Source organism: Excalfactoria chinensis, chromosome 5 (genome assembly GCF_039878825.1).
Source record: "Excalfactoria chinensis isolate bCotChi1 chromosome 5, bCotChi1.hap2, whole genome shotgun sequence".
In the NCBI taxonomy this organism is placed as follows: Eukaryota; Metazoa; Chordata; class Aves; order Galliformes; family Phasianidae; genus Excalfactoria; species Excalfactoria chinensis.
The window spans coordinates 11120817-11139665 of NC_092829.1; the positions used below are offsets into that span (position 1 = coordinate 11120817).

Below are 18849 nucleotides of genomic sequence, written 5' to 3' on the forward strand. Positions count from 1 at the left end.
TCGGGTTTCCACATCAGGTTTTATTAATGCATAAGAGAATACGAGCAGATTTCTACCAAAGGGATTGCAGAGCTGGTCTACAAGCAGCCTAAAGCTCTAGCAGTGCTGTTACCTCTGGGTAGAAGTAATATTAGTATACAGCACAGCATTGCTGATGTTGCCAAAAGCAGCACTGGTCTTAATGGCCCGTTATCCCTCTGCTGGTCTGAACGAGGTGATGCACAACACAAGCAAACCAGACCATTCTCTAAGAAGTCACTCTCCTGGTGTGGAACCCAACACAGAAATTTGACAGTGTACGCTCTGAGTTCTTTCTCTCAAAAAGGTGTCAACACCAACAGTGCTAAGGGTCTTGAGTTCCCTTCACTTCATGGCAGATTTTATGCCTAAATTCACTTTAGGCATCCATGTATTTCTGGATTTTCACAGTATCATTTTTCCCACAGTGGAGCCAGGCTGATAGCCAGCCCAGAGCAAGCAGTTTCGGGGCAGCTGCAAGATATTCTCTTGCCTTTGGCTCAGGATGCTCATGCATTTCTTCAAGGCAAAATCAGTTTAAGCAGCATTTGACTTTAGGCACTCACTTCCAGCCCTGCTGTAGCTATGAGGCTATCCGGTCCAAGCACCAGAGTAGCTTCACAGTGAGCCAGATGGGGAAATGATGCAGGGCAAAGTGAACCCAAGTCCTCTCCCCAGAAGAACAGTGTTGCCTGGATTGTGAATCTAGCACTCTATTACTGGAAGTAGAAGAGACTGAAGAAAACGAGGCAGAAGCAACAGGGACAATTAGTGATCACAGTGTCTGATTTTTGTTTCAAATCACTTCTCTCAATCATTCTTCTCATTCAGAGCAGAGATGGGAAAATTGTTTTGACCAGGAGAATGGCTCCAAACTTTTCTTTCTAAGTTCAGACCTGTGTTCAGTGTTTTTTCATTGTATAAAAACAGAAATCCACACACAAGGCCTTACTTAGCCCATGTTGTGATGTAAGTAACATTAGTGGAAGCTATCTGCTGGGATATGACCTCAGGTTTGTGTATTCCCAGGGATACTTCAGTGAGAGGATGTCCATTTCAAAGTCTGGTAAGAACCAGAGTGCCCCAGGAAAACAAAATGCTTTGCAATCCCAGGCATGCTTCCGGGTCAAAGATTTCCAAACATCTCTAAAGCAAATTTCCTGAGGTTTTCTTCAGTAAATGATGAGGAAGTTAGGATTTTTTTCTGTCTAGCAACCACCTAAAGGTGCCTGAAAAATCTAACCTCTGATTAGTGGGAAAAATCTTCAACATCTGATGAAACTCAACCACTCCCATTTCACGCTGCCCTTCCTGATGGCTACACCTAAAAACCTTCAGGAGAGCTCCTCGGCTTTAACTTACACATTACTCCATCTAGTGGCCTAAGGGTTCCAGTGTCCAAGAGTTTAAAACTCTGTCCTGGTACGAGTTGGAACTCGAACCTCTGCAGCAATTTTGCCATCACCACTTTAGCCTCCATCTGTTAAGAAGAAAAGCAAACTCGTTATCATTGACAGCAAATAGAGATTTGACAGCAGCTGTTGAAATTTAGTGTGCGATATCTTACTGCTTTGTCAATACAGATTTATTAATGCAGTTTAGCTGTGAGAATGGGAAGGAAGAACACAGTCAGCTGGAGCTTCCCTTGTGTCCTTGTGTTTATGTATGAACTCTGTTTGGTGATTCAACCATATTAATAATGATTTTGAGCACCAACGCTTAGATAAAGTCACAGCACATTTCTGATTGCAAGGTACATATGTCCCCTGTCACGGGCATGCTGGGCACCTTCCCTTTGAAGGGCAGAGGGTTAGTGCACTATCAGTAGGGCCAAAGTACCACTACACTACAAGCTGGCCCAGGGCTCACTAACAGAACCTCACTACAGGTGTGCTCACCTGTGCAAACACCTGCCCAATACAGGAGCGGGGTCCCAGTGAGAATGGAAAATAAGAGTAATATGGCCTACAAAAAAGAACAATCAAAACTGTCATTCTGAAAAAAAACTTCAGTGCTACAGCAAGGTAATGGTTGAGTGCCACCCCGCCCAGCTGAACTGTCAAGACAATCTCCAAATCTAAATGGTTTGGTTCAGAGCCAGCAGAGCTCTGAACAGTGCTCTAAATAGTGCTCTACTGGCTCAGCTCACAGAGTATTGCTGCATACAAACTTTATTTCTAGGCTGTATTTCAAGCACACCCTAAACACTCTCCAGACTATCATGAGGATACAGCGATTCATCCAACTGCTGCTCCTGCATGCACGTCTGAACCACATAAGCAAGGGGTGTTTGGTCCAGGAGATCAGAATAGCTCTCATCTGAAATAAAGCTCCTGGCCCACAGAGTAGTTAGATGTAAGGGCTTCAGAACAAACTGTCCTGATATTTCCATCACGCTACCACCCACTTCGAACTCCCTGGGTAAAGGTTGTCATGCATTAAATCCTTGTTTTGCATTACAGCAAATACTCAGCCTGGCTTTGTCCCAATCTAGTTTTGACCTCATAAATATTAAATGACATAAATATTAAATATTAACGTTAACATAATGTTAAATAACATTAGCATTGGTCTTCTTTACAAAGTTCTGTGTGGTCTAATGAACTTCTAAACAAAAGTTGTACATTGCTGTTTTCCATTTGCATTTGAATAAAGCTTCAGTGTTAACTGTCAGGAATGGGAAAAGTTTTCCTTTGCTTACTTCCCCTTGATGTATTAGATATTAAGTATTACATATATAATAGTCTGGAAGTAAAAAGAAACTCACTTAGGCGCATCTTTGCTAAATCGGTCTGGATTGAAAGAGAGTGGATCCTTGAAGTACCTTTCCATCCGCCCCATGATATATGTGCTGAACTGCCAAGAAAGTAGATCTGCATTAGTCAGCAGAAGCTCACAGAAAATGACTCTTTGCTGTCACAGCTGCAAAAGCACAACAATCTTGCACCCCCTAAGCAAAACCAACACAGGGTCCCAATTCGTATCTGATTTCCAGACAAAATTTCACTGAATGGTCAGTAGGAGTGGTCAGGGAGTACATTGGGCTCTGATACTGTTACATGTAGATCTAAGCTAAGAGCTGCTGATGGGAGATGCTACTTCAAGACTTACAACTAGTGTTGTGTTCGCAGGAATCCTGACACCTTCAATGACAGTCTCCTTCCCTGTCCAGCGTACTGTCCCTGGCACAGGTGGGTACAGACGCATTGATTCCTTCAGAACCTGTGTCAGCAAAAAGCATGAGAGGTCAGTCAGTTAATACAGTGCAGAAACAAAATTAATTACTCCTATAGCCTTTCATTCTGGCTCTTTCTTATCACTCACATAGAAATTACAGAAAGAAACAAGTGGCAAGCACTGTACATTCAGCAAATCTAACACCTAAACTTGGGAAAACAACCAGGTGAAATACTACTAGGAAGGAAATTCAAAGGGAGTATCTGAGAGCGAATGAAGTTCAGGCACCCGAGGAGCTGTGCTCAGAGCTGCTGCCACCAGCATGGGTGGCTGCTGCCACCTCCTTCCTGCTCTCAGCGCCATACTCCTGCTCCCACTTTTATGCTTTCTCTGGTGCTCAGGGAGCTGTGCCAGGTCACAGCACCAAAGTGACAAAAACAACCTGGCAAAAAATAACGAATAGGTAACAGTGAGAAAAAAAAGTGAAACTCGACCATTTCTTTTGATGGCATTGAGCTGTAAGAATGGCTTATTTCATGAAAGTGAGGCCTAATTAACAGCGCACATTAGCATCGCATTGCAAATGCAATTAACAGTGGGTATGCAAGAATGAATGAATGAAAAAGAAGCATGGACAAAAGGATCCAAAATTGCTTGAATGACAAGAGAGGAGTCCCATGGTCTCTGATCCTCCACAGGCAGACTAGCTCTCTGACTAATGGTGACTGTGACTTTGCTTGTACAGATCCAAGCTTGTTCTGCTAAATAAACTGTCTGCCTTGAGAGGCCTTCATGTAATCTGTCTTAACACTGAAAGGCTTAGATACCTAGTCCTAATTGGAGTGATGTAATTGTGATGACATTTGGACAAGCCTGGAGAAACCTGCTGATTTCTGTAAGCGCACAGTGATGTCTTTTCTTTACAAGAAATGTATTTGAATTCATCTACCACCAAAGCACAGCAATTTGAGGGACAGGAAATGGAAAACATGAGTCTCCACAGGGCAGTTTAAGGGAAAAGCAACGATAGTAGATTACTAAAATTACAGGGAAATGGAAGCAAGGGGAGTAGTTGTCAGGACTGTCTATTCAGCCTCTCCCGAGGGTTACTGGTATCTCTCATCTTGTAAAAAAGAAAGGATACTCAACACAAATGCTGGCAAGTAGCCAAGCCCTGGCTTTACAGTTCATTACCAACTTTCCACACACAAGATTTCTTTTAGGACCAAACATTGGTTTGGTTTGTTTTTTTTTCCCCCTCAGTGACCAAAGAAGTTTTAACAACTGAAAAATAAAAAACTGAAATTGCAAAAAAACCTAGCCAATATTTTTGGAAGTCTTCAAACCTCACTTGGTTTATGCACTATGGTGAGATCATAGTTGGAAATGCTTTAATAGCAATCAAACAAAAATAGAACTGAGATTTTGGGAACTGCGTGGGACTTATGCAAAGATTGGGCTCTAGATTGCAAGCCTTTCTTAAAATATGACTACAGTTTCAGCTTAAACATGCAGGAATTAAGCAACTCCACTCCAGCTCCCTGCTTAGTAATAATGCAAGTGAGAAGCAAAGGAATTCTGGGGTTTCAGAATGAAATCCTAGAAGCATCCTCCCCATCAAGGCTGGGCTGCTGCAGACAGCTCTCTACCTGCTTGCTTACTCTCCGAGGACAAATGCCATCAGCTGCTCATTTTGGTGTTGCTCCTAAAATCTTAAAGTATGGGGCTCCTCTTGGCAGTCACATGACATGGCAGGAGTGCTACCAAACAGCTCTGACTGGTATCTTACCTCACTCCTACAGTACCTGTGATAAATACTTCAGTTTGCCGAGATCCTCATACTCAATGTCTCTCTTAGCACCAAGGACTTCATCCACTTCAGCTTGAACTCTGCAGAGAAATTATAAAACGTTAGTTGCAGACACCCATTTCTTGTGAGGCAAACTGACAAAGTACATTTTTTACTTTCCAGACATTGAGTTGGACTCTGACTTTCATCCTTGGGCAAAATGCCCACTGATTCCCAGCCAGCCTGCCTGAACCTGAGCCTTATATCAGGATGCAGTAATGAGCACACAGTACAATGGAACCAGGCAGCACCCTGGACCAGCTTTGAAAAAAATCACTTAGGTGGAATTGAAATAATTCATCCCTCAGCTTGTTTTCAAATGTCAGATATCCTGAACTATGAATCTGTCTCTTTTGGAAAGGAGGCTAGAATTTATCTTAAGTTTTTAATAACCCATATAATTAGGTTCACCATGAAACCAACAGTGAATGAGAGTACACATACCTTTCCATTATTTCAGGATGCTGAGACAGTGCCATTACTGTAAATGACAACTGATTGGCAGTGGTTTCATGACCTAGAAGCATAAAGAATCAGTTCAAAGGTATGAAATAATAAGATGATAGTAAGAAGGTCTAGTTGTGTTATTGTCAACAAGACACTTTAAAAGTCATGCCCCAAACAATGAATTTCAAGTATTTAAGAAATTAAATGAAACACTAAAAGGGATGTGATAAAGACCTCTAAAGAATTATAACACAGCACAACTGTTAAAAATACCAGCTATCTTGATCAATTCATGGCTGTAGTTTTTGCATTCATGATTGCCTGGTTATAAACTGCCTATCAGCAAGATCAGTGCTGACACTCACAAGAGGTCTGCATGATTCAGTCACTGTCCTATTACTGGACACATAACCCTACTGAGAAGCAATTATTTACTGATATTGAAGGAAAACAGAGCTTCTGTCTTTGAAATGTTTGCTTTATGTAGGTATGTTTAACGTTTTTTCAATAGGGATGCTTATTATTTTAAAGCACTCCAGAAAACAGAATTCTATGAAGATGTGTTTGTTTATAAAATGCCTTTTTTTGTGAAAGAAAAATGCCATCTCATGTCACGTCACCTAAATCCTACTGATGTGCAGATCAATTTTTCTACGTCCTTTAGCTCACACGCTATCTTGGCCTCTGTTTCTCCTGATAGTCTTGACACTGACCTCTCCTGGCTAGCACTGAATAATACCCTTACAGCAAGAATGGCATTTGTTTATGTGGGTGAAGTGATGCAAAGATGCATGCAACGTATTAAGATGCTTTCAGTGGGATTTAGCAGGAGACGAGAAGGAAGGGCCAAAACTACACAAAGAAGCCTCAGACCACAGTAGGCAGAACTGTTCCCTGCAACAACAGCCTGGTTTCATTCACTACGCTAGTATGACAGAACAAGGATAAAACATCATTTGACTATGAGAAAAATAAGTGCTCTTTTCAGACTTTGCTCAGCTGCTCTTACATCAATATAATGATCCTGTTTTCCAACCAAGTGACTCCTGGTCACAACAGCAACACAAGGACTGAGCAAAACCAGTAACAGTTGTGTAGGCAGCACAAGATTGAGTATAGCTTCCCACACAACATATCCAAATATTAAAGCAGCTACAAACCCGCAACGAAGAAAGTGATAAAGTTGTCCAGAATGTTTTCATCATCTCTAGTTTCCTCCAGAGCTGTCAAGACAGAAAAATGAATGAGATTAGGAAATGTCTTTGTGCTCCTGCTGGAAGAGTCAGGACACTCTGCCCTACTTTGAACATGTTTTCCTGAGATGGATTAGGAAGGAGACAGCTACTCAGTGGTGACCTGTGATCAGTATTTGATCTAATGTCAAGAAATGGTATTTTCTAAACAGGTCACATTATGACTCTTCAGTGTTAAAAAAACACACACGGTCCTGATGACAGTAAAGGAAGACTGAGTCACAAAGTTCACATCCCCAAACTAAGACTTCCCAAACATCAAGAAAAGCAAGCCAAAGACAAACTAACTTCAACAGCAATGAGCTTCCTACCATCTCCTTTCAGTATCTGTGTAAGAATATCCGTTGGCATTTCCTTCTCACTCTGAATGGCTTCCCTCCTCTTCTCAATGCATTCCTTGCCCACACGCCGCAGCAGCCGCACGCTCTCCCGAACCTCCTTTATCATTTTCTGCTTTCCTGGCGTGTACTGAATACAGAATTTATTTAGTCTTTTTATTCCTCTTACTGGTAAAAACATTGACAGTGTTATTTTTTAAATGAGCACCTCACTGACATTTTTCACCAAAGCATCTGCTCTCTGCAGAACAAAGTGAACTTTCCTAAAGTGAAGTGTTTGGACTAAAATGAGAACTACTTCAGTCTGTGCATGCTGACATCCTGCCTTGTCAGGGCTAATGTTTTTAAGCATTGTGAGCAAAATTGAGGAAAGAAACTGCAGCATACAATAGAGAATCCACCCTTTGGATCCAAAAGGGAAGCTGGGACCTCTAAAAATCCGAATCACAGCTTTCTTGAGAAACCATAGAGGTTAACTGTTTCAGATTTCACCCATAATATCCTAGCACATGAACACTGACCCTAAATACTTTTTTTTATGGTAAGGAAATTCAGATTTCTTCCACCCTGCATGAAGGCTGCAGTGCTTCTTGGGCAAACAGCAAGGAATTCCCAACTTTTGCAGTGATGGGCTTGAAAGTGTAAAAGCATATAAGAGAAAACAGTGGGAGGGAGGTGGGTAGAAGACAGAATGATAGAAGTGAAGCAAACTACTGATGATGTTTACCCTGTAAGATAAAGACCACACACGACTCCAGCCTCATACAGAGGCGGTTTCCAGATGGACATGCAGACAGAGGATGGATGCAAGAAGCACACAGACCTTCACAAAGGGGATGCGCATCTCAGTCATTCCCTTCATGATCATGGTCACAGCATGTGGGAATGGCGTCCGGTCATCCTTTAGTGCATTCAACTCCAAGCCAAAGGCCACCTGAGGGGAGGGAAAGGAAAAAGCAGCCAATTGCTGAATCCTCCCAGCTCAGCAGAGCTGTCGTGATAAAGCAGGACTGCCTCGCACTGCTGTCTTTTCCCAAAAAAATGCCTCAGGCCAGGTTTTGCCCTGCAGCAGTCTGTGAGGGAAGGCTGATATCTAGATTAGGCTTTCTCCTTTTTTAAGGGGAATTCATATTTGTTATTACTCCCAATTATTCCTTAACTGCTTCGCATAAAGATGGGAAAAGCCATGGCAAGGTAGATTTCACGCTGACATATAGTAATACAATCTACACGCATGAACAAACGGCAGTGTGCCCTTCTAGTCTGGAGGGATGGGAGTCACAAGGTTTAAGGGCTTCTGCAAAACGCCTCCTGTGCAGCATGCTGCTGGCCTCTCTTACGCAACACAGATCCTTTCCTAATTTTCCTTTCCTACATCTCAGCCTGAAATGGGTGTGTCACAATTACTGCCTCACTTCTTGGGGTGTTCCTGGGTAAAGGTACCCTGGCTCCAGTTCCTGATCCCATCATTTTCATTCCCTCCTGCTAACGGCAGAGGAAACAAGAAAGCAGACAGCTGGTACCTTTGCAATGACATCCAAAGTCACCCGGCTCATCATCGTCAGCATGCTAAATTCTGTCTTTCCATCTGCCTTTTCCTCTAGTTTCTCCATCAGCTCCTCTGCCTTCTCATTAAAAGTTTCCATCACACCAATCAGGTAGCTGAACAATTAATAAAAACGAGTGATGGGGGCTCTGGGGAGGACATCTTTGCTCAGGCAGAATTATCATTTTCCACAGGAAATTGTAAAGATATATATGTATTTCATGTTGTTTGAACCTTAGATTTATAATAAATTTGCCTTAGTGCTTTAAAAATCAGAACTGACAAAATGTGCTCTTGCAGCCGCCCAGCTCTATCCTACCATGTAAATAACAGCTGTCACAGCAAAGAGCTTTGGCCTGAGCATGTTGAGGCAGATGGACAAACCTCCAGATCCTAAATGCAATGCATTTATTTTGTACAGACAAGCAAACCAGACCACAGCAATCTCTCTCTCTCCCACGGGGAATCACTCAGACAGGTGAACGGTTAGGCCTGCCCACTTCAAATATCTGAGGTTTCAAATGGGACAAAGCAGCCATTGCAGCATTCCCACATACATGACCCTGGGAACTCCCTGCCATCACTGAGCTTATGTGGGCATCACTCCCACAGGGTACGTCTGGGAACATTGTAGAGTGCCTTATACTCAATATAAAATAAGATTTTGACATTAAGTGGGTTTTCTCTTTCTACATATCAAAAATCCATCAACATTAACAATCATGGAAGTACAGTAGGGGCAAGGATGATCTCAGAGATTTTTGCCTTACGTTCTGCTGAAAGCCGGATCCATCACCTTCCGCTGCTTGTGCCAATGCTCATAGTTGCGATCAGTCACCAAGCCGTTCCCCAAAAACCTAGCATTCAGGAAAACAAGGGAAGGAACACTTTTCAGCAAGGGAGACAGCCCAAACCGGTCAGGTTACATCAAAAACTCTTCCACATCTACTTTCTTGTATTTTTCCCATAAGCAGGAAGTATCTTGCTGCTTAGAATGCATCGTTGTGGGATACAACTGAATTGTACCTATGTTTTGATGGTATGTGTGGACTGCTGAGTCCAACAGGATGCTGATTCATTGCGCAGGTTCTGAAAAACAACTCTAATGCAAATAATTCATGTAACTGAATTATTCTATTTTCAGGAGCATCAAGATAACAGCAAAACATCCCATCTTCCATTTTGCTTCGGAACTGGAAACTCGAGTGCATTCAAATGAAAGTTTGTTGTTCAAGTGAAAAGTTTGATGACGGTCTTGAGAAAACTCTTCTGAGACTAACTGACCACTTACAGGGGAAAAAATACAAGATCAAGGCAAACAACATCCATCACAACCTCCTGCCTGATCGGGAAGATGTTTGGTTTGCCATATAGACTTTCAGCGTAATTTAATAAGCACTTGTTGCTTAAGTACATCTGGAATGATGTTAATCATTTGTATTAATAGGCCAACTCAAAACAAGAGTCATGCCTGTGTCTTTATTAATTTTTCACTTATTTTGACATAGAGTTGCTTCAGGTGGTTTTTTTTGCCTACCTCACACCGAACAGGTTGAAGATACGGCTGTACACCAGGCGGTCCTTTGGGTACTCTGGTGACATCAAGAACTCCTGAAATAAAATTTCAGGTTGTTGAGTACCGAGCACTATTCAATTCCCAGACAAAACATCAAAAGCCAATCACACATTCACACACTCAGTCTGAAGACTACATGAATTATTTGGTGTGCCCCGATTCCTCAGATTCCATGTTGATAACTTGCTTTGCATGCCTGTAGCACTTTCTGCCTGGTGACCTGAAAGCTACCTCTGCGACTATTACAAAGATTCAGCCTCCCTGTGCCAGTTCTTTTGAGATATTAGGCTCTCGTGGATAGTCTGCTTTTCAGAAATTGAGGATGCTCGCTATATCCGAAGTTTCAAGAAAAGTGACAGAGTAAATCAACTGATCGAGCAAGAAAATAAAAAGTTCAGGCCACTTCTCTTTCATATGCTGGCAGAGTTGTGCTCCCAGAAGGTACAAGTTAGCTGGACCATGCTGCTCCAAATCAGACATTATGCTTTTTAGAGGAAGGGGCTGATTCCCACTGTCTGTTCTGTTTTATTCTGCAGTACCTTCACTCCTTCAGGACTCAAAATCAGTACTGAGACTCTGTGAAAGGCATTAACCCGTATAATAGGTCCATATTTCTTTGACCTACAAAAAAAGAAAAGGAAATGGTACAAAACACCAATACAGTTCAGACCTACCAGCTTCAAAGGACCAAAGCAGCATGTACAGGGCACTAGTGCAGACTTGAATGAATAAAGCCACTAAGAGAAATATCAGTGTTCTCTATCCATTCATGCTACCTACGCTCTCAATGACGACAAGTATATAACTCAATGTCCCCATGTCTTATTTTCCCAATTTAATACAGGACTACTCAAGTCTAACCTACTGATGTGTGCCAACTTACCACTGCAGAAAGAGATCATGTAGCAACTCCTTTTTCTTCATCATTCTCCAAAAGATTGGCAGATGTCCAAATATAAAGCTGCAGAAAATGAAGTTAAGAGTGTCATGGGGATGCCAGAAGGGTTTTGTACAGATTGCAGTGCTCAGCACTGATACTTAGGGAAGGAAGACTGTGGAAGGATGTGAGGTGAGATTCAAGACGCAGTCATTTTGCTGCAATCTAATGATTTAAAGAATGATTTGGAATGATGCTTGCTCTGGGTAGACATTCTATTTTTAATAGAAACAGCAGTAAAATGCTTTTCAGACATGCTCAAGATTCTTTGCTAAGGAAAGCATGAGGAGCAAAACTAACTCCATTTCAGCATTCCTTTATATCCCCACATGCTCTTTTGCCAATTACTCAGCATACAGACTGATTACTCAGTGGATGCAATATGCATTGGTTGTATTCTTTCTCCTTGTAAGGAAAGGCAGAAATAACACATAAATGTGCCAGTATCCAGCCAGCACCTAGGTAAGCTGGGAACTCTGGTGCACAGCCAGGGGGACTGATGTAGAGACAGAATAAAGTCCTGCCCAGCTGCATGCCCACAGCAGGCTTTTTTGGGGTGTTTTTTTTTTTTTTTCTGAGCAAGGCTATGAAATGTTTACAAAAAAACATAGGATGCACTGATTGATATAGAAACTGAAAGAAATGAATAAAAGGGTTAATTCTCCAACTACAATAGTTGTATTCAAAAGTCAGAGACCAATTTCTTCCTTCAAATTTGAGCAGGAAATTCCCACTGGCTTTGCACACATCTGAAGGAAGATTTGGCCAAGCTCCTCTTCAAATCAAGCAAGCTGTGCTTGAGATCTGTTTTCCATTTGAGACACAGCCAGCCATGCTATCATCCTCTTCAGTACAAACAAGCTATAGGGGAAAAACAGGCTCTTGTTTTATTTCTGTTGGAACCAGCAGACGCTTAAAATAACAAGCACTCAACAAGGCTACGTAACATCTACAGAAACCTTCAATCCTTCTCTTGCTTGATTCCTCCACTCTATCTGGTCTATAAAAATGTGTAAGAAGACAAAGTGCTTTGCTTGCCAAAGCTCTGGGAAGAGCTCTCTACCTGTAGCATATCAAGTAAAGTCCTGCTCATGGCTCTTCTGTCACCAGGGAATTGTGACAACTGAGTTCTCAGGGATGTTTTGTCCTTGACCACATCAACACCCAAGTCAGTTAGGTGCTGTAACAAGCACAGAATGCTCATCCAGTAACAGGAAGTTACTTACAGCATGCCATGATAAAATCAAGCAAGGGCTTGGCTTGGGATATATAGTTACGTGGCACTGCCATCAAAAAACATACATTTATGAAGAAATCCTTTTTTCCATTTCCTCCTAATAGAACTCTGCCACAAAGCAAACTGTCAAAGAGACAACCTTTTCTCTAGCTCTCAATGCTTTCCAAGTGTGATCTCAAGGCATCCTGGTCTGATGGTTGGCAACCCTGCACATAATAGGGGGGGTTGAAACCAGATGACCATTGTGGTTCTTTTCAACCCAGGCCATTCTATGCTTCTACGATTCACAGGACAGAAATGACACAAAGCCATTCTGACTCACTATTTTAGCCATTCATGCACAAGCCTCGTGTAGAGATGTGTTGTGTTAGCTCTGACAAACTAAATCAGCCCAGGAAATCAAGGGTGTTAACATAATCTTGTCATTATGCAGTTGTAAGAGCTGAGACATAGTCTGAGGTTTTGCAAAGATCCTGTTGTACTTCATCCTGAAACAAAGCTTTCTTAAGCTTTTATTAAAGGAAGGAGACAAGAACAAAGGAAAAGTCACTTGGGACAGAGTAACACCTCAGAAAGATGCAGGCTGTGCAATGAGTGGCTGGGGTGCAGCTTTGCTGACAGCAGCCAGCCTTTGGGCATCCTCATCTGAGAAGTGTTAACGTTTGGATGAAGCCAATTTTGGAACTAAAATCAGAGCCATTTGGATTAGCAAGGATCCTTAGAGGCCACCATCCAGTCCCCTTCCCAAGGCCAGAGCTATATTACCACTGCTCAGGGCCTTATCCAGTTACTTGTACTGATGCTGTGAACAGCTTAAGTTGGAAGGAACCTTAAAGATCACCTAGTTCCAACCCCCTGCTGTGGGCTGGTTGCCACCCATTAGATCAGTCTGCCCAGGATCCCATCTAACCCAGCCTTGAATGCCTCTGGGGATGGAGTACTGACAACCTTTCTGCACAGCCTGTGCCAGAGCTTCACCATACTCTGAGTAAAACATTTCTTCTGAACATCTAATTTCTCATTAGGTTCTCATGTATCCACTTCTCAAGCATGCCCAGGCCCCTCTGGATGGTGCTCCTTCCCTTCTGTTGTCAACTGCACCACTCTGGTGTCATCAACAAACTTGCTGAGAATGCACTCAATCCCACTGTCTACATCACTGATATATTAAAGAGCACTGGTCCCAGGACAGACCCCTGGAGGAAACCACTCTTGACTGGACTCCATCTGGACACAGAAACATTGACAAGAACCCTCTGGTGACAACCATCCAATCAATTTTTTATCCACATAATATCCCAGCCTTCAAATCTACATCTCTCCAATTTACATCATGGTAAAGAAGTTTTGCCTCATACCTAACCGGCAGTTCTCTTGTGGCAACTTGTGTCTATTGCACACCAAAGATGAGTTTGGCCCCATCTTCTCACAGCCACCTAGCTCCCAGTTAGGTTACATCACTACCATGTTTTGCTTTTCTTTATGACGTACTTTTCAGAGCTAAAGTTACTTGATCTATCTTCCCTTGGGTATTTAGCAGTGGAAGTGTTTGTGCAGCTGGTACCGACATGGGGGTTTTGCACAGTCAGTGACCATTCATAGTTTTGGAAAGCTATCAAGACAGAAGGGGACAGATTCTCTAAGCAGGGCGTGTTGTGACAGGACAAGGGAGAATGATTTCAAACTAAAAGACTGCAGATTTAGACTGGATATAAGGAAGAAGTTTTTTATACGGGTGGTGAAGCACTGGCACAGGTTGCTCAGAGAGGTGGTGGATGCTTTGTCCCTGAAGTTGTTCAAGGACAGGCTGGATGGGGCTCTGAGCACCCAATCTATCTGCAGGTGTCCCTGCTCACTGCTCAGGTACTTCACCAATGACTTTTAAGGGTCCCTTCCAACTCAAACTATTCTGTGATTCTATGATTACTGGAAGCTCAAGAGATAGTCAAGCTCCTGTATGGAGACATCTGTGCTAGCAACCTTCCTGAGGAGGGTCCTCACCTCTATCACCACAACCAAGCCTCAAATCCTGAAGAAGAGTCACAGCCACAGAGTTACTCAACTGCTATTATCTCAGGATGTGAACTCACTTCCCAAGATGAGGACAAGCAGATTCAGATCTGACAGGCTCCCTCCTAACTCTCATCTTAATTTCTGACCGTGATTACAGAAGTAGATTTTCTCCTGAAATTATGGAGATAAGCAGCCAGGCCCGGTTTCCCCATAGGGCTGCTTATGTGAGTACTGGTGTAAGGCTTCTTGCTGACGTTGGTCAAAGTGCCATTCCCACACACCAGCTCCTGCTGCACCACTGCCGGCTGCTACAGCTTGTTTGCTCAGCGTCCTTAAAAAAAAAAGCACAACTCGAACGCACAACTCGAAACTGCTGATCGTTAAGCCGGTCCTTGCCGTGTCAGCAAGGCGCCGACCCTCGGCAGGCTGTCGGCCTGCAGACACAGCGGCGAGGGGAAATGGCGGCCGGCAGCGCGGCGGGCCGGCCCTTACCTCTCGCGCGGGGCGCTGGGGATGTGGTCATAGGCGGCATGGACGCGCCGCACGTAGCAGCAGTACAGCACCGCCGCCAGCAGCAGCAGCAGCAGCAGCGCCAGCAGCAGCAGCAGCCCGCCCCACACCGCCATGCTCACCGCCCTCTCGGTGCTCGGCTGTAGCGGGGGTGGCGCCGGCACGGAGCGGCCCTGGGCTGGGCGGAGGCTGCTGGCTGTTAACTGCTTCCACGCCTGAGCTGAGGCAGCCTGTCAGGAGCACGAGGGCTTTTCTGGTTTCAGGCAACAACCTGAAATGATGAATGGGATGTTATAACCTTCTGTTTTCAGGAAGAAATAAAGATCTAAACTTTCCATTTGGTCTGGCAGTGTACGTTATGATCTCATAACGTGAATACCAATCAGTGGGAAAGAAATAGCTCGTCACAAGGACGGCATCACCCAGAGAACGTGCTTAGAAACTGAAGCTAGCTAACAAAACCCAAAGCCACTCAGCGGGCTTTGTGATGAAGATAATTATCTGTAAGGTTCATTCGAGTTCACTCAGAATATTTCTGGTTACAAAATTTCTGCTTGTACCTTGCTTGAAAGCAGCTGACAGGGAGAGGCCCCAGTGCTTAGCTAGAAGGCTAGGGATCCCCAGGCAGCCTGAAGTTGCCAACAAATGCATCTCTAAATTAGGTGTTTTTAAGTTTATTGTTAAATGTCTCCGTCTGCTGTATGTTACCGTTCCAGTGCAGGTGGTGATTAAATCAGTACCTCTCCTCACCCCCTGCCTAAAGGTCCATATGGAACTTGTAGGGTCTGGGGCTAACATAAGCAACATGCTTCATCCATGTGCAGCAGGAATACGTGTGATGTCCTCCTTTCCTGGTTGGAAACACTGTCAAGGTGGGATCTGAAAACTGACTGCTGTTTGGGGCTCTCAGTCCATCTGTCTGGCTTTACCACCAGGCCTCAAGAAATCCTACACGTAACATTCTGTTGGCAGGATTTAGCTTTGCTCATGGCATGGGGTCTCTACTGCAGACATACAGGTTTTGGTACACAGAGGGTGAAATATCAAAATGTTTTGTCTAAGACAAATAACTATCTCTGCTCCTTTACTTGCCTCTTGCCTCATCTCACACCGTCACTATAGTGTGGCAAATAAGTGTTTACTTTTAATAGTACACAGTGCTCTGCTCCAAGGATTGTAAACTCAGTAGAGAAAATACATATTCTCCAGCTTTCCTGCTGCAGGATTGCAGCTCGATTTACCACTGGCTCTAAAATATCTAAAGACAGAAGTATATTCTGCATGCCTATGAGCATGGCCCTCGAATGCTGCAGTGCCAGCAGTTTTCCAGCTCTGGCAGAGCAGGTATATCCTCCTCAGTCAATACAATGTTCCTGTGCAGGACTAGAAAGTAGTTGTCAAGGCTCTTAATGCTGAATGAAGACAGACCAAGGATTCAGGTGTTGCAATCAGTTAATGCCCCTGAGAAAGAGATACTTGGTATCAGTGCTCACACCTGGCTGAACACTGGAGATTTTTGTCCAGAAAAATAGTGTCTCTATTTACTGCAACATTGTTAAAAGAAGTTGATAACTTCCATCCTAACTGCTTTCCTGACTGCTTGAGGCAGCTGCAGAGCTGCACCTGTGCCCCAGATTAAAACTGAGATGAGAAAAACCTGGGGAAATTCAAGCACAAGGTAGCAAGGTAGTGACATGCATCACATGGGCTGGTGGTCTTATTTGTTTGACAGATAAAAACTGACTGTAAATCCTTGAAACTTAAAAGTGGCATGCAGTTGTTAATAAATAATGCTTAGATATCTTCTAATAGAAAAATGTATACTTATATCAGAAATTACCTAGGGGAGTGAATGCATCACGCATGCCAAGATGATCTAGAGGGGATTCTTGGCAGCTCTCCGAGAGGATCAGGTACTGATAGTTGGGACTGCTTTTCTCCTAGCATTGCTGAATTTCTCTGTGGTTCACAGTCAGCTGAGCAGTGCCCTGCCAAAGGCAAGCAGAGCAGGATGGATGTGTAGCAGGGCCTCACTCAGACATCTGAACTGATGCCAACAGGTTGACGAAAGCACTGACTGGTGAGACTTGGAGGAGAGGCTGGTAGGGGAGGTACAGCAAGGACAAACTGCATGGCACTGTGAACAGTGGGGTCCCCTGGCCCGTTCTCTGTGCATGCTGTACTGGAGCCAGTGTCACTCACTGCTACTCCTGGATCTTATGGCCTTGAGTCATGGCTTCAGCATTATTTAATTACAGGCCACCGTGCTTGGTAATGCAGTACATATGCCTTAAGCATGCATTGCAACTTGATGTAGCAGCATGCTGAAATGTAGCAAGAGGGTTGATCAGCTTACCTACAGCTCAATTTACATGCCATCCAGGTATATAAATGCATTCTGAAATGACAAAAAGTGCTACCAGTAAGAACCCTATGAAAGTGCAGATGGCATATCAGCTATTTAAATGTAGATGCACTTCTGTGCTTTGAATTGTACATGCTCATTTAGATATCAGGGGATCAGACTGACAAATGCTAAGAGTTAGAACTCTATATATCTATATACATAAAGATATATAGATATATAAAATATATCTATATTTTAAGCTTGGAAAGAGTCGAGATGAGCATGGTAACACCCTGCTGTGCTGGCATGCACCCACCTGTGTGCTTTTTCCCCCTCTGCAGGCTGGCAGAAAGGGCAACGATCACAAAATACATTTGCAGGTCTTGTCCCTACCTCTGCCAAATAAATCTGTTGTGATGTCTGCACTCAGATGGCCCAGCAGTAAGCAGCAGGCATGCAGCCTGGTGCCACATGGTGCTGCTGGCTTCAGCATAGGCAGGCAGAGGTGCCATGGCACAATGGGACCTTCATTTCTCCTGGGAAGATCAGGAGGGCAGCAGCAGGTGTGGGGTGTGAAGAGTTAAGTCACAAATAGCTATGTACCTGGAAAATGAAGGTGAAATTCCTCTCTAATTGCACTGGGGCAGACACCCCTGCATTATCTCTATTACTTCAAAGTGTCTTCTGTTATTCCTGACAGTTTTTTTTTTACTCAGAAATTTTCAAGCATAACCATGATCACAATTTTCCTTAAAATCACAGCTAGAGCCAGCTGAAATCTGGCTGAGAAACCAAAAGAAGCTGAAGAGGCATCCCAAAGAAGAAAGATTTTATCTTCACTTTCTATTTTCTTCCAGCCCTCTGGTCCCATCAGCTCAGGAGCTGCCAGCTCTTTTAATAGAAGTATTTCCAAAGGGTTCTTTTGTTTCCTAAACATTTTTATGTGCTTGAAGCAAACTTCTGCACTTTAAACAGATGCGCTTTCACTGTTACTGCAGTGGGAAAGGCCTAACAACAAACTCGTTCCTAACAGCATAGGTGGGTTTTCTAATGAAAGCAGTTATTTGCAGAACAATGCTGCCTGCTCTCCCCATTATACTCAGTAAGAACTAGGACGACAGCGCTATTTTTCTGACTGTTTGCTTTTTATAGATATGGTATTCTTTAATATCAAAAAGTATTTAATGGCTATATGGGGGATGGAACTTGATGATCCTTGGGGTCCCTTCCAACCCAAGCCTCTCTGTGGTTCTATGATATGTGAGAATGTTCAGGAAAATTTCTTCTCAGAAAGAGGGCTAGTGCATTGGCACAGGCTGCCCTGGGAGGTGGTGGGGTCACCATCCCTGGAGGTGTTCAAGCAAAGGGTAGATGTGTCACTGAGGGACATGGTCTGGAATGATCGCAGACGTGGGTTGATGGTTGGACTGGATGATCTTATTGGTCTTTCCAGCCTTAATGGTTCTATATGTCTTGGGCTCAGGAGGCCTCTGTCAACTTGAAACTGGGGAATTGGAATAAACATCTGTAGGAAGAGCTTTAGATACAAGGTCTTGTGGACTTTGAGAAGGCATCTCACATTTTTTTTTTTTCCACTTCAT

General features: G+C 43.4%; 1 protein-coding gene across 1 annotated transcript; it reads right to left on the reverse strand.

Annotated features, from left to right (window-relative positions):
• CYP46A1 (cytochrome P450 family 46 subfamily A member 1) lies at positions 1 to 15067 on the reverse strand. Its single transcript, XM_072337638.1, has 15 exons — positions 14884 to 15067; positions 11088 to 11165; positions 10744 to 10825; positions 10166 to 10239; positions 9399 to 9485; positions 8606 to 8744; positions 7906 to 8016; positions 7056 to 7212; positions 6652 to 6714; positions 5489 to 5561; positions 5001 to 5085; positions 3130 to 3240; positions 2786 to 2874; positions 1917 to 1983; positions 1 to 1498 (listed from the first exon to the last, which is right to left on the reverse strand). Exons 1-15 carry the CDS (start codon positions 15015 to 15017, stop codon positions 1343 to 1345), a joined length of 1506 nt encoding a protein of 501 aa, XP_072193739.1. The 5' UTR covers positions 15018 to 15067; the 3' UTR covers positions 1 to 1342.
• Between the last annotated feature and the right edge of the window lie 3782 nt (positions 15068 to 18849).

Excerpts from the sequence above, each read along its gene's own strand:
- CYP46A1 (XM_072337638.1), bottom strand. The coding sequence starts at position 15,017 with ATGGCGGTGTGGGGCGGGCTGCTGCTGCTGCTGGCGCTGCTGCTGCTG. Across the intron at positions 5,086-5,488 it reads CATCCTGAAATAATGGAAAG|AGTTCAAGCTGAAGTGGATG; the intron begins GTATGTGTACTC and ends ATTTCTCTGCAG. Across the intron at positions 1,499-1,916 it reads TTGGGCAGGTGTTTGCACAG|ATGGAGGCTAAAGTGGTGAT; the intron begins GTGAGCACACCT and ends TCTTCTTAACAG.